Below are 13,898 nucleotides of genomic sequence, written 5' to 3' on the forward strand. Positions count from 1 at the left end.
TTTCACTGAATAGTATTTGCCACCAGTTTGCATTTAATAATAACAGATTTAGAAACCCAGGCTCTATAACCAGCCATGGCAAATCCCAAAACTTATCATACTCTTCTCACCATAACCTACCCAAACAAGGAGAAGGGGTCCAAAACTGTGGTGTGGCTGCTGGTGGTTCTTAGATTTCATTTCACCAAATCAGTAACCATTGGCTATGCTGGCTGGGCATTTTGGGACCTGAAGTACAAAATATCTGTGAGGTTGGAAGGAGGCACCTGGCCATATAGGTGAAGCCAGGCACCACATTTCCATCTTTATGGGCCATGGCAGGAGGTTGTAAAGAGAATGGTGCAATGGCGATGGGTAAGGTGGTGGTGGTGGTGCTGAAAGCAGCTTCACAGCATATGTGAACATCTGAACACCAGGTTGTCACCATGTCCAACCAGGAATGAGCCACACTTGCTGACAGAATATGACTAGATTGGGCCGTCATATACTGCCCATGTATTTGCACCTCCGACAAGTTATTAATGTTCTCTCTCAAATCTATTTCAGCTCCATATTCTCCTCCTCACCCCCACTGTCTGTTTCCACTTTCATTTACTTTGTGTTGCGACCATCAGGTAGCAATTGGTTTTAGAAGCCTTCTTGGAAAGATGCCATTATCAGTTTGGTCTTTCATCCTCCCTGCCCCTGTTTGAATTTGTGTGTGATCCTTTCCTCCTCTAATTTACCATGGGGCTGGTTTGAATTAGGCCTACATCAGTTTGGATCTGGCAGGCTTACAGTTAAGAGTTATCATGTCCTATGTTTTCTGGAAACCAGGATCAATGAAACCATGTCAAAGTCAGTTTTTTCCTGTTCCCACTCAATGGAAGCTCATCAGCTGTAGCAACTGTGTTTCAGCAATATCTTTTCTTGCTCCCCCCTTCCTCCTCTCTCTCTTTTTTTAACAGTTCCATTGCCTCAAGAGCAGCAAGTGAAAGGAACAGCAACTCCACCCCCAGAGCCCAACTTGGGGGAGCTCTCTGTAACTGATGTCACCAGCGATTCTGTCCGTCTGTCTTGGGATGTCCCCAGGGGGACTTTTGACTCCTTTGTGGTCAAGTACACGGATGCTGAAAGCAAGCCCCAGGAAATTCCTGCAGATAAGGAGACCAACTCAGTGGTGATCTACTACCTGGTGCCTTCCTACAGATACACATTCTACCTCTATGGCATCTCTGAACGCAGGCTCTTTGGCCCGGTCTCCATCAGTATTGTCACAGGTCAGCAGTGGATATAGAAAAACCAGCACCTGTCTTTTCTTAATTTCTTGTTCTGTTCTTGTAAACTTCAGGGAGACATTCTCTCTGGTTTTGTGTTTATTCTCTCACCAACAGCTTTTACTTACTGTTTTGGTTGCAGCAGATCTCTTTTTAAAGTCAACAAAAAGATCCATCTTTGCATTGGTGAGACTATACCGATTTCTGCCATTTTCTCCATCAACTGAAGATTCCAAGTAGACTTCAGAAGCAGCCCCATATACAACACGTTGTAGTAGTCTAATCAGGATGTTACCTTAACAGGATCTCTTGGTCTCAAAGGTGCTACAAGTTCCCTTTGCAGGATGTTACCAGACATGTCTGGTGGCGCAGTTAGGAGCCCTGGTGGCACAACGATTCAATGCCTGTACTACAGCCACTCATTCACCAACCATAAGGTTGTGAGTTCAATACCAGCGAAAGGGCTCAAGCTCAACTCAGGCTTGCATCCTTCTGAGGAGGTCGCTAAAACGAGTACCCAGATTGTTGGGGGCAATTAGCTTACACTTTGTAAACAGCTTAGGGAGTGCTTAAGTGCACTGATAAGCAGTATAGAAATGTACTTGCTATTGCTATTGCTATGCCTAACAGGAGCCAAGTGATTTAAATAAATCTCCCAATGTGACCCTTTCCTAACTGCAGTTTCTCTTTTTCATCTGCTAACAGGCTGTTTTCTTTTTGCTGATGCTAGGGAGCTAACTGGGAAAAAAAGCAAGCTCATGACGGCATTATTTCAGCATCAGTCTCTCACTTTATCTCCATCTTTGTTTTAACTCCAGCTACAACAGGAGATAAAAAGCACCAAGAGGAAGAGGCAGGCAAGGAACTCCCCACTGGAACGGAGCCCCGCTTGGGGATACTCACGGTCTCTGAGGTCACCAGTAACGCTGCCCGTCTCACCTGGACCGTCCCCCTGGGAGCTTTTGACTCTTTCTCAATCCAGTATAAGGATGCAGAGGGAAGTCCCCAGGCACTGCCTGTAGGAGGAGAGTCCCGTGAGGTTATGGTCCCCAATTTGGTCCCCTCTCATAAATACAGGTTCAATCTTTACGGTATCTCTGGACAACGACGTCTTGGACCCATTTCTGCCAATGCTGTCACAACAGGTCAGCTGATATGCTGGAAAAGATGGGGAAGGATGCTATTGGTTTCTCTCCTACCATTCTTTAACTCACTTTTCCACTATATTAGGTTTTAGGTAAATCTATAGTCTTTGAGACACTCTAGCTGGATCATCACCTGTCTCCTTTTCTTGCCTTCTTATTTACCTATTTGTTTGTTTGTTTGTTTTTCTGATAGGGCTGAGTGGATAACAGAGTTGTAGAAAATAAATCCCCCCCCCAAAAAAAAAACAACCCTTCTCTGTACTTCTGCAAAATGTGTCACTCTTCAGTTCAGCGATGAAGTCAGGTGGCAAACCTATTTGGGGAAGACATTTCATGGGTGGGAACTGGTAGTCAAAAAGCCTTTCTCTCCAGTCATTTTAAGAAGTAAGGTGGTCAGATGACAATATTAGCACAAAACAAGAAAATTGTATAAGCTGTAGAAAGAGGTTTTCATAGATTTGGGGGCTGTACAGACTGTCTTGAAACACTGGCGTGGGGATATGGTGTTTGGACAACGCATGCCCCGAAGCCACCCCTATGCATGGTGGGCGTCATCATGGTGCTTCTTTGGCGTGGCATTTATATGAGGCATGCTGAAAGGAGTGCCCAAAAGTGCTGCTGCGGCAGCAAAGGTGCCTTTTGCCGGCTCTAAAAGGAGCAGCATTTTGCTGTTTTTTTTTAAAGCTGGCAAAGCACTGGATCAGGGCTGCAGGGTGCAGTTGCCATGGCCCTGATCTGGTGCTCAAAGGGGCAACAGTAAGCCGCTCCTTTGTGGCTGTCTGTTTTGCCCCTTGGTCTGCTTTCTTAGAAGCATGGACCAAGTCTAGACCAAGTCTATGAAATCAGAGCAAATCTATGAAAGCTTATGCTGCAACTTATTTTGTACAGTTAGGGGCTGTGCAGTCCGTCCTGAGGGGTGGCCTGCAGCCACCCTAAGGTGCGCTGGATTGGGGCCACGGCAACCACACACTGCGGTCCCAATCTGACCTTTCCAGGGTGCAAAAAGGAGCCGCGATAGCCATAGTCCCACTGCTTGAAGGTGCTCCTTTGGTGCTGCATTGTGTGGACACAGTGCCAGAGGAGCGCTGTGGTGCCACACACCATGTGGAGCAGTATGCAGCATCATGGCACCCTGGGGACAGAGTCAGGGCATGTGTCATGTGGACGTGATGCCCCGACTCCGCCCCCACACCGGCCTTGATGACCGGTCTGCACAGGTACTACAACATCCCTTTGCAGACTGATATGCCAGACTAATATGGCTATGTCTCTGAATACAAAGGAAAGTTAATGTGAACAAGCATTTTTAGTTGGGCCCAGAAATAAATGGGCAATAAGAAATCTCTTCCAGTATAGGTCCTTCACAATTGTACCATGTCAACAATCCTAACAACCATTTTCAACACTGAAGTTTCCAAATATTCTTCAAAGGCAGCCCTATATACATGATATTGCAATAGTCTAGTCAAGATGTTTGATTGATTGAAATTGATTGAAATTTTATTTATATCACGCCGTTCCTATGTTAACATGGGCCAGGCGATTAATATGGAAAACCCTACTTTTATGTTATTGCTGTCTCTAATTATGCTTTGTAACTTCCTAGCCAGTTATTTTCTTTTTTTCTTACGGTATTAGCTCATGAGAAGACCAAAAGGCCAATGTCTAATGGAACCTTATCCTTTTCACTCAACATCTTTGTTTTAGCTCTGGGAACAACACATGATGAGAAGCCCCGAGGGGTGGAAGAAGATGCAGACAAGGACATGTCTGCTGGAATGGAGCCCCGACTGGGGGAGCTCACAGTTTCTGAGGTCACCAGTAACTCTGCCCGTCTCACCTGGACTGTCCCTCTGGGAACTTTTGATTCTTTCTCCATTCAGTACAAGGATGCAGGAGGAAGATTCCAGATGCTTCCTGTAGGAGGAGGTTCCCGTGAAATCATGGTCTCCAACTTGGTCCCTTCTCACAAATACAAGTTCAATCTCTATGGTCTAACTGGACAAAGGCGACTGGGACCCATCTCAGCCATTGCTGTGACAACAGGTCAGCTGATATACTGGGAAAGAGGGACAGAATTGATTTCGTTTCAGCCTTTTTTAACTCATTTTCCCCATGTTCCTAAGTTTTAGGTCAGCTTCTAGTCTTTGAAGGTCTCTGGAAGAACCATCACCTGTGTCTTCTTCTTTCCTCCTTCTTTACCCATTTTTTTTTCTGCCAGTTGATAAGGTTGAATGTGTGAGAGTTCTGACTGAAATGTGGAAGTATTTATACTTCAGAATGGCAGTTTGGCATGTACTTTGGGTAGGGTGACCTGACGTCTTCCTTTTCCAAAGCATGTCCTACATTTCAACCTTCAGCCCAAGATGAATTTCAAGATGTCCTCCATTCTGAATATGACTAAGAAGCATTAATTTATATTTATATGAGTGTTTTTATTTTGTAATGTCCTACATTTTTCTTGAATGCCCTACATTTTGCAATGTCTTGTCCTCCTTTGTGGATATGACATCTGGTCACCATGCCATTGGGTCCCATATTGGATATAAATTAAGTTGAATAAAATAAATATATAAGCTAGAATCCAGGAACAGCTACTTAACTAAATAACCTCTCCTGGCCCAACATCCTCCCCCAAACCTGACAGAAACATTAGTCATCCATGTGCCAACCACCAACAGAATGGACCTCATTCTCCCCATGCAGCTGTGTCCAGTAAAGTAGGTTGGAGTGGAGTTACGATTGTGGTAGTATTGTCAAAATTATGTCTAAGAAGTGATCATGAATATGAAACAGTTATGGGCAAGAAAATCTAGGTATTCATCATCACTACTGAGTCCACATTCACAGGGATTAGGGCACAGGACCTCCACAAACGTGGATAAACCATGAATACAGTGGCCAGCAACAGAGGTGACAATAAGGTGACCATTTACAGCGCTATATCAATAAAGCTTAATAATAATAATGACAATGCCCAGCCGGCAGCCAGACACATGCTCAGCAAGCTTGTGAAGTGAGTGGCTGGTTTTGGGATTTGTAGTTTTACAAGTTCTTTAGCCTTTTCTGCCCATGTGTTGGTGTATCACCAAACAACAAATCCCAGGATTCTGTAGAATGGAATCACAGCAGTTAAATGGTGTTAAACTGTATTATTTCTACAGTGTAGATGCACGGAACAGATGGTGCCTTCCTGTTCTGCACTAACTGATGTTTCCAAATAGTCTTCCAAGGCCACCCCAAATACAAGACATAGTCTAGTCAGGTAGTTAGGAGGACATGGATGACTGGAGCCAGGCTTTTAATGTGGAAGATTAATTGTGTATTCCTGCATGGCAGAGGGTTGGACTTAGATGGCCCTTGAGGTCTCTTCTAACTCTTTGATCCTGTGAACCTGACTGTACATTTGGTTATACTTACTAATCTCCTGGCAAGTTATTTCTTTTCTTCTTGTAGTAATATCTCAGAAGAAGGTAAAGTCTATTAGAACATTATGCACTCCACTAAATGTCTCTGAGGAAGTAGACTTATATCTACGAGATCTCATGCTGCCATCTTCTTTCTTTCAGTTAGTCTCAAAGGTGCCGCAAGATCTTTCTACATACTGGTTCTACAGACTAACATGGCTAATCTTTGAATTCTAGAACGTTATCTGAGCATTTTTCTCATTCACTCATTCACCATCTTTGTTTTAACCCCAGCCACAACAGGTGATGAGAAGCACCAAGAAGTGGGAGAAGAAGCAGTCAAGGAGGTCCCCACTGGAACACAGCCCCACTTGGGGGAGCTCACAGTTTCTGAGGTCACCAGTAATGCTGCCCATCTCACATGGACCATCCCCCTGGGAACCTTTGATTCTTTCTCAATCCAATACAAGGACGCAGAAGGAAGACCCCGGGCGCTCCCTGTAGGAGGGGGCTCCCGCGAGGTCACTGTCCCCAACTTGGTCCCCTCTCACAAATACAGGTTCAATCTTTATGGTATCTCTGGACAACAACGTCTCGGACCCATCTCTGCCAATGCTGTGACAAAAGGTCAGCTGATGAGCTAGAAAAGATGGGGTGGGGGGATACACTTGATATCATCCCACCATTCTTTAACTCATTTCCTCCCATTTTGTTAGGTTTTAGGTGTATTGCTAACCTTTGAAAATCTCTCAAAGACCTGTGACCTGCCTTTTTTCCTTTCCTTCTTGTGTTCCCATTACTTTTACTTTTAGGCAAAACTGAAAGCATGGTACAGCCCCACTGGGATTGAGAGTAATAGCACTATGGGTGCAGAATCCATCTTTTGGATACTCAGTTCAGTTTCCTAAAATTATCTGTTCTCATTTCAGAAAGTAAACACAAATTCATAATCCTTATGGGCCTATGAAACACTTTGGAAAAATGGTGATTCGGGGGAGCATATGCAGAATACTTTTGCCTCTGCACACTATGGTTATTGAATGGTGAAATCTCAGAAATCAGGGAGACAGCTGAACCAGATTTCCAGGAAGATTTTGTCCTTATCACCAGACTCAGCAATGCCTGGTGATTTTTATGACTGGTCATGATGGGATTATCAAATCTCAGGGTGTTGGGTTAGAGAATTAGGATTTATCACACCAGCATTTTTTCCTGCAACAATCATGTTAGTGAAGCAAAAGGAAACACACCGGTTGAAAATTCCAGTATCACACTTCTCTTCAGTTGTGTAAGTGTGCTACTTTGGCAACCCATGGTCCCTTCCGCACCGGCACCGTAACCCCACTTCCATGCCTTTCAATGCATACGTGCCTTTGCTGAGGTTGTTTTTACTCCATTCCTTTCATTTTTACATTTTTTTTGTTGTAATTATGTAATCCAGCAAAAATAAAAATAAAAAAGCCAAAAGGCACGGAGTAAAAGCAACCTCAGCCAGCTTGGAAAATATGATGGGGAGGGGGAAAGGGGGATGAATCATGCCCCTTCATACCATGCAATTGCTGTCAATTGTTATGGCCATAGAAGGGGTCTGTTGCACCGGGGGAATAGAAGCAATATTAGAAGCCTAGCAGAATAGGAGTGACGTTAGGAGCAATATTAGGAGGCTAAGGAATCCTTCCCAATGAAAGCCAAACTAGAATATATTACAGTAATCAAAATTGCAAGATAAGCAAACAATGAGGCATTAAGCATATTTGTTCCATCTGTGTACCATGTGTTGGCTGTAGTATCCACTGTTTCCTGCCTGGAATTTGGATTGACTGAGAAGGCTAAGTTTCAAGAGTTGTTGTTGTTGTTGTGACATGTGCTGCTCAGCCTTACAGAAAAGAGAGGCCTGCAGCAGTTAAAAATTTGTATGATTTTTGAATGTGGAAATTTCCCCACTTAAAAGGTCTCAAATGGGAGGTGGTCAGGTGGATGAACATCTCCTTTGAAAAATCACTACTACCACATTGTCCTCAAGTTAATGTCCCTTTTGAGAAATTGGATCTCAGGGTCCTCCACCATCTTCCTCTTGTTTTTGTAGCTACAGAAACACCAAGGCAGGAAAGAGAGGAGAAGGAAGATGAAAAGGTGCTAGAGGAACCAAGCGAGAGCGTTCAGCCCATTCTAGGAGACCTCACCGTCTCTGAGGTCACCCCTGATTCCCTTCTCCTCTCCTGGAGCATCCAGGAAGGTAGTTTTGATTCTTTCCTCATCCAGTACAAGGATGCAACAGGCAAGCTCCAGATGCTTTCTGTGGATGGAGCCATGTGCTCCCTCCATCTCTACAACCTGGCACCTTCACAGAGCTACAAATTCAATGTCTTCGGAGTCACTGGCCAAAAACGTCTTGGGCCCATCGTGATCGATGCGGTCACAGCAGGTCAGCAGAAGCTTTTTGTTGGTTCCAGTTACCTTTGCTTTTTGGCTGCTTTTCTCTGGTTTGCTGCATGCTGCACTTAAAAACAAATTGACAGGTCCTCAGCATCACAAAGAGGTGCATGACAACAAGCTATGTGTCAAGGGAGACATTTTGGGAAATCTTAGAAAAAAGAAGAGGAGCATTTCTGTTTAAGGCAATGGTTTTCGGTTTAGTGTTTTCTCTTTTCACAGAGGGGATGTCAGAATAAGGGTGTGGGAGAAATCTGATCTGTTGACATTTGAATGGAAACTTATGTAATGTGACAATTTTGAACCAATCTTTGAATCAAAGCTTGACTATCCTGCAAAATTCAGTTCTTTGACTAGAGATCACCATTTTTTTAAAAAAAAGAATACCAACACACACAAAAAGAATACCAATACAGAAAAATATGTCTGTTCTCAAAAACAAATATTCAAAACTGCATTATACATGGAAAATTACTCACAAGTGAAGTGTATATTGGGCAAATCTTCATACAGAAATGTGTATGTTATCAAGATTTACCAATTTTATTTTTTAAAATATATGTATTACTGTAATACATATTACTGTATGATTGTAATACTATATGTATAGTAATATAATATTACTTTCTCTCTCTCTCTTACTATATATTAATCGTAGCTTACAATACAATACCATCCCCATATTTAAATCTTACAGGCAAATTTTCATTAACAAATACTTCCTACTTTCCAGAAATTGGCTTTACGTAATTCAGCCTGACTTTCATTTCCTTTAACCGTTTTTCTTACGATCCCCTGCCTCTGATTGAAATATTTTACCCTCATTATTATAAAATGGACCAAATTTATGATTTAAAAGAATAGAAATGAAGGGGGAAACTGATAGATTTACCACCCCTGCTCCAGAGTTCCCATGTAGAGAGGAGTGTGACAGATCCTCAGTGCTATCTCCACCATCTCCAGACAGAGTAGGGGAAAGCCCCATTCTTAAATCCTAGAGAGCTCATGCCAGTTACATTAGCTAGTACTGGATTAGATGAAGCAATGGCTCATATAAAGACAACTTCCTATGGCAGACTCTTGCAGGACTCCTGAATGATTGCCACGAAATTTTGACTTACAGCTCGGAAAAATAACATTTTGGGATGAAAATCCCAGAATCTCTCCAAGCAACATGGTCATTGGCAATTCCGGCTGAGGAATTCTGGAGGTTGTAATCCAAAAGTGTGCTTTTAAAAACTCTAATTCTGGGCCATATTCCCGGAAATGCATTAGTGCTGAGTGGAACGTTCTCTAGGTTTGATTTCACCTTGAAAGAAGTGGCTGCCTGTTGACTAGAAGTGTCTGGCATTCCTTCATCTCTTTCACAGAATTGGAAGGGACCCCATGAGCCCCACTGCTCAAGTTTAACCTACTTCTCAATGCAGGATCTCCAGCTAGACAGAGTAGGGGACACTTTAATCTTCAAGACCTTCTGGACTTCAGCACCTAGAATTCCTGACTGTTGGCCAAGTTGGCTAGGGCTTCTGGGAGTTGAAGTCCAAAACACCTGGAGGATCAAACTTTGGCAATCATTGAGCTAAAGCATCCTTAGCAGGTAGCTGCCCAGCCTCTTTTTGAAGACAACAAGGCCCCACCACCTCTCTAGACAATTGGTTCCACTGCTGAATTATTCCCTGTCAAGACGTTCCATCTAATTTTCAATCAAAATCCACCCTCCTGTACCTTAAAACCATTAGACCTGGTCCTACCCTTTTAGGTAGTAGAGGAAAAGCCAGCACCATCTTCTCTGCAACAGCCCTTGAGATAGTTAAAGAGTTTGAGTCTTCTCTTCACCAAGCTGAACATGCCCAGCTCTTTCAGTCTCTCCTCATATGTTTTGTTTTCCATACCTCTTCTCATTCTTATTGCCCAGGCTGACCAGATGTCCTCCTTTTCTAGGACATATCCCATATCCACATTTCAGCCTTCTGTCCAGGAGGACTTCCAACACATCTTCCATTCTGAGCATGAATTTATATTTATATTACTTTTCTTTAGCTTTTGTTTTCTAATGCCCTACATTTTTTTTTAATGTCAACATTTTGTGGTGCCTTATCCTCCATTGTGGTTATGACACCCGGTCACCCTGTTATTGCCTTTCTCTGAATCTGCTCCATCTTGTCGATATCCTTCCTAAAATGAGGTCCCCAGAGCTGAACGCACTACAGTGAGCTGTCTACATTTGCAGCTTTGACTTTTGTGGATTTGATTGTTTGTGGTTTTGATTAATATGTTCTCTCTAGGTCCTCCAGTACAACTGTGCCAGAAGTTGACCATAGAGTTGTGCTGGAAAACCTAGACATTCCTAGCAAAAACACTTCTCTAGGCATTTGTAGGTCCTCCAGCATGATTCTGTGATCAATTTCTGGCAGATGTTGACCATAGTGTTGCACTGAATGACCTGGAGATTCCAAGAGAAGTCTTCTCTTAGTTAAAAAGAATAGTGGGTTTTTTATTTGCATGTTTTCCATATTCGTGGGGGTCCACCATTCGTGGAGGGACCACTGAATTCCAGATGAGGCCTGGCTAGCACAGAATATATTAGAATTATTACTTCCCTTGACTTGGAAACTATGGTTCTATTAATGAAGGCTAAGATAACATCCATCTTTTCTACAGTGGTCCCAGCCAGTCAGAGAGCACATACTGGTATGTGCTTAGACCATTTAGAACAGTGATTCCCAAACTTTGATCCTCCAGGTGTTTTGGATTTCATCTCCCAGAAGTTCCAGCCAGCTTGGCCAACAGCCAGGAATTCTGGGACCTGAAGTCCAAAACATCTGGAAGACCAAAGTTTGGGAACCACTGATTCAGAACAAATGAAGCTACATGGCTTTGTGTACTGAACAATCCTAACCAATCCGGGACCATCAAACAATTTCTCTGCTCTTTTGCAGTGATCCCTGAAAAATTGCTGAAAGGCAGAGAGAGTTTATGATCCCAATTAACATTTCTGAAAACTGTCCTTCCGCGCCTGTCCTCGGTTTTAGCCAAAAACAATAACAAGAGAGTTCACACAGAGTGCGAACTAATTAACGGACTTTATCACAGAGAAAAATTGGGGGGGTTAAACAGCGAAAATTGCGTGAAAATTGCACAATCTCAATTAACATTTTCACATGACATTGTGATTAAAGTGCCATTATCCTGGGAATAAATGGGCAATAAACAGGCAGTAAACTGCAACAAATCATTCACGGGATTTCCCTGTGAATGATTTGTTGCTGTTTATTGCCTGTTTATTCCCAGGATAATGACATTTTAATCACAATGTTGTGTGAAAATGTTAATCATGATTGGTCGTTTTTTGCACAATTTTCACTGTTTACACCCCCGATTTTCCCCGTGGACTAAAGTCCAACTGTACCAGTCTAGGTCCTTTTATTAACACCTTGGAATGACCAGAGCTTAGAAAAAATTCTTTTTGGACTATAACTCGCAGAATCTTGTGTTGAGTCCCCAAAAGGAACTTATTCAAGCTCTGGGAATATACCACAAACTTCCTTCAGCTGATTTGTGGTAGCAGACAAGCCATCTTTTAGAGAAATTTCTCCATAACTTCTTTCCCTCCCATTGAAGAACAACAAATGAGCTTCTAGTGCAGGGTTGAGCATCATGCACAACTCCAGATGTTTGTAGGACTGTAGCTCCCAGCAGCCCCAGCCAACATAGTCAATGGTGAGGCATGCTGAGAGTTGCAGTCCAACAATGTCAAAAGGGCCACAGGATTCTCACCCATTTGAACAGATTCCACACTTCCTTCTTGAAGTAAGGAGGGCTGTATTTCAGAAGAAGGAACAGGCAAAACCACCTCTTGAGTATTCCTTGCCTAAGAAAACCTTATGAAATTTATGACATCACCATAAGCTGGCAGGCAACTTGAAGACACATACCCACACAAACACTGGAATAGATTTTTGTGGGTCTTTCGGGCTTTGTGGCCATGTTCTAGAAGACTTTAATGTCAGGAATAAACTCTTCTAGAACATGGCCATATATCCTGAAAACCCCACAAAAATCTATGGATGCCAGCCATGAAAGCCTTCAACTTCACAAACACTGGAGTGTTTTAACTGCTCTTTAGTTATCAGTCTAATGTGAAATCAAAGGCCTTCATGGCTGGTATCCATGGTTTTTTGTGGGTTTTTCGGGCTCTATGGCTATGTTCTAGAAGAGTTTATTCCTGACATTTTGCCTGCATCTGTGGCTGGCATCTTCAGAGATATCTGTCTAATGTTTGAAAAGTATTTTTTAACCCATAGTGCCTTCCCTCTGGGACTAAGATGTGTCCAGAGATGATAAACAAATTCCTTGTGTAAATAATAATGGCTTTTGTCCATTAAACAAGGGCAACTGCCAACAATGACAGATCAAGCTTGGTTCAAGGAATGATGGTTCCAACTTGTCTCCTTCACTACAACCCCTATTGGCTTCTTCTGCTCCTAATTCTCTCCAGCAGGTTGGCTTTCTACATTGACTTTCTCCCAGCTGGGATGTCTTACTCCTAAATTTAACATTTTAAATCTCTATTTTGGGGTTTCAGAGCCTGCTTTTCATTATTCCTCACTCTCCCAACTTCTTCTTCTTTTCCAGCACAAGAGACATCTCAGGGAGAAGGTACCGTTCAGCCAAGTCTAGGGGATTTGTCTGTCTCTAAGGTCACCAGTGACTCGGCCAGTCTGTCCTGGAGCGTGCACTGGGACTTTGGACTCTTTTCTTGCTCCAGTACAAAGACACAGGGGGCAAGCCTCAAGCCCTGCCTCTGAATGGTAACTCACGGGAGGTCACCATCCCGGGCCTGGCTCCATCTCACAGATATAAGTTCAATCTTTATGGCATTAGCGGGCACAAACGACTGGGTCCCATCTCTACAGAGGCCATCACAGGTCAGGGGTTGTCTTTTCTGCTTTAAGAGCTTCTCATAGAACGAATCTCTTTTCCCATGCTAATTTATTTCCTTCCTTAAGATTACAGCCAGGGCTGCACCGAGAAACTTGATTCCAAAAGTTTTTTGTCTCTCACACAAACTGTGACTTGGGCTTAACAAATTCTTCATTTCTTTTAAACTTCTATGTATACGTAGATGTCTTCGTCACCTGTCAAGTTATGCAACCCCATGAATTCCATAGGGTGTTCTTAGACATACTTTAGTGGTTTGACTACAACTCTGGAGGCCAGGGTTCAAATCCCCGCTCAGCCATGGAAACTGACTTTAGGCACTCAGAGAAAGAAAAAGGAAAACCCTCTCTGAACAAATTTTGCTGCAAAACCCCCATGATAGGTTTGCCATAAATCAGAAACTATTTGAAAGCACACAACAGTAAAGCCCGTTGGTCTGTGACAGTAAAACCAAAATTATTATTTACAATTTATACTCCAGCTTCATCTCAGTGGTGGAAAAGCAACAGGAAAGAATTATTTAAGACCAAGATTTTGATCTTTTTCTACTCCTTTCGATAAACAGAGTGAGGCAATTGCCTCAGGCAGCAGTTACTGGGAGGCAGCAACTGGCTTTTCCTCCTGAGGCACCCAGCCACTCCCTTTGCTGGAAGACAAAACTGTTTGTGCCACAGAGTAGCTGGCATCCTGTTGGTTAATCTCAATTGGAATAGACA

At 43.0% G+C, this 13,898-nt stretch overlaps 1 protein-coding gene across 1 annotated transcript in view; it reads left to right on the top strand.

Moving 5' to 3' along the window:
* Window positions 1–13,898, top strand: part of TNXB (tenascin XB) — a 140,610-nt gene that overhangs the window by 93,180 nt on the left and 33,532 nt on the right. Inside the window, 7 exon segments of the mRNA XM_042450345.1 lie at window positions 948–1,259; window positions 2,075–2,401; window positions 4,109–4,447; window positions 6,103–6,435; window positions 7,895–8,233; window positions 12,877–12,978; window positions 12,981–13,169. Of these exon segments, the coding sequence (XP_042306279.1) occupies window positions 948–1,259; window positions 2,075–2,401; window positions 4,109–4,447; window positions 6,103–6,435; window positions 7,895–8,233; window positions 12,877–12,978; window positions 12,981–13,169 (1,941 nt within the window).

Source organism: Sceloporus undulatus, chromosome 2, assembly GCF_019175285.1.
Source record: "Sceloporus undulatus isolate JIND9_A2432 ecotype Alabama chromosome 2, SceUnd_v1.1, whole genome shotgun sequence".
In the NCBI taxonomy this organism is placed as follows: domain Eukaryota; kingdom Metazoa; phylum Chordata; class Lepidosauria; order Squamata; family Phrynosomatidae; genus Sceloporus; species Sceloporus undulatus.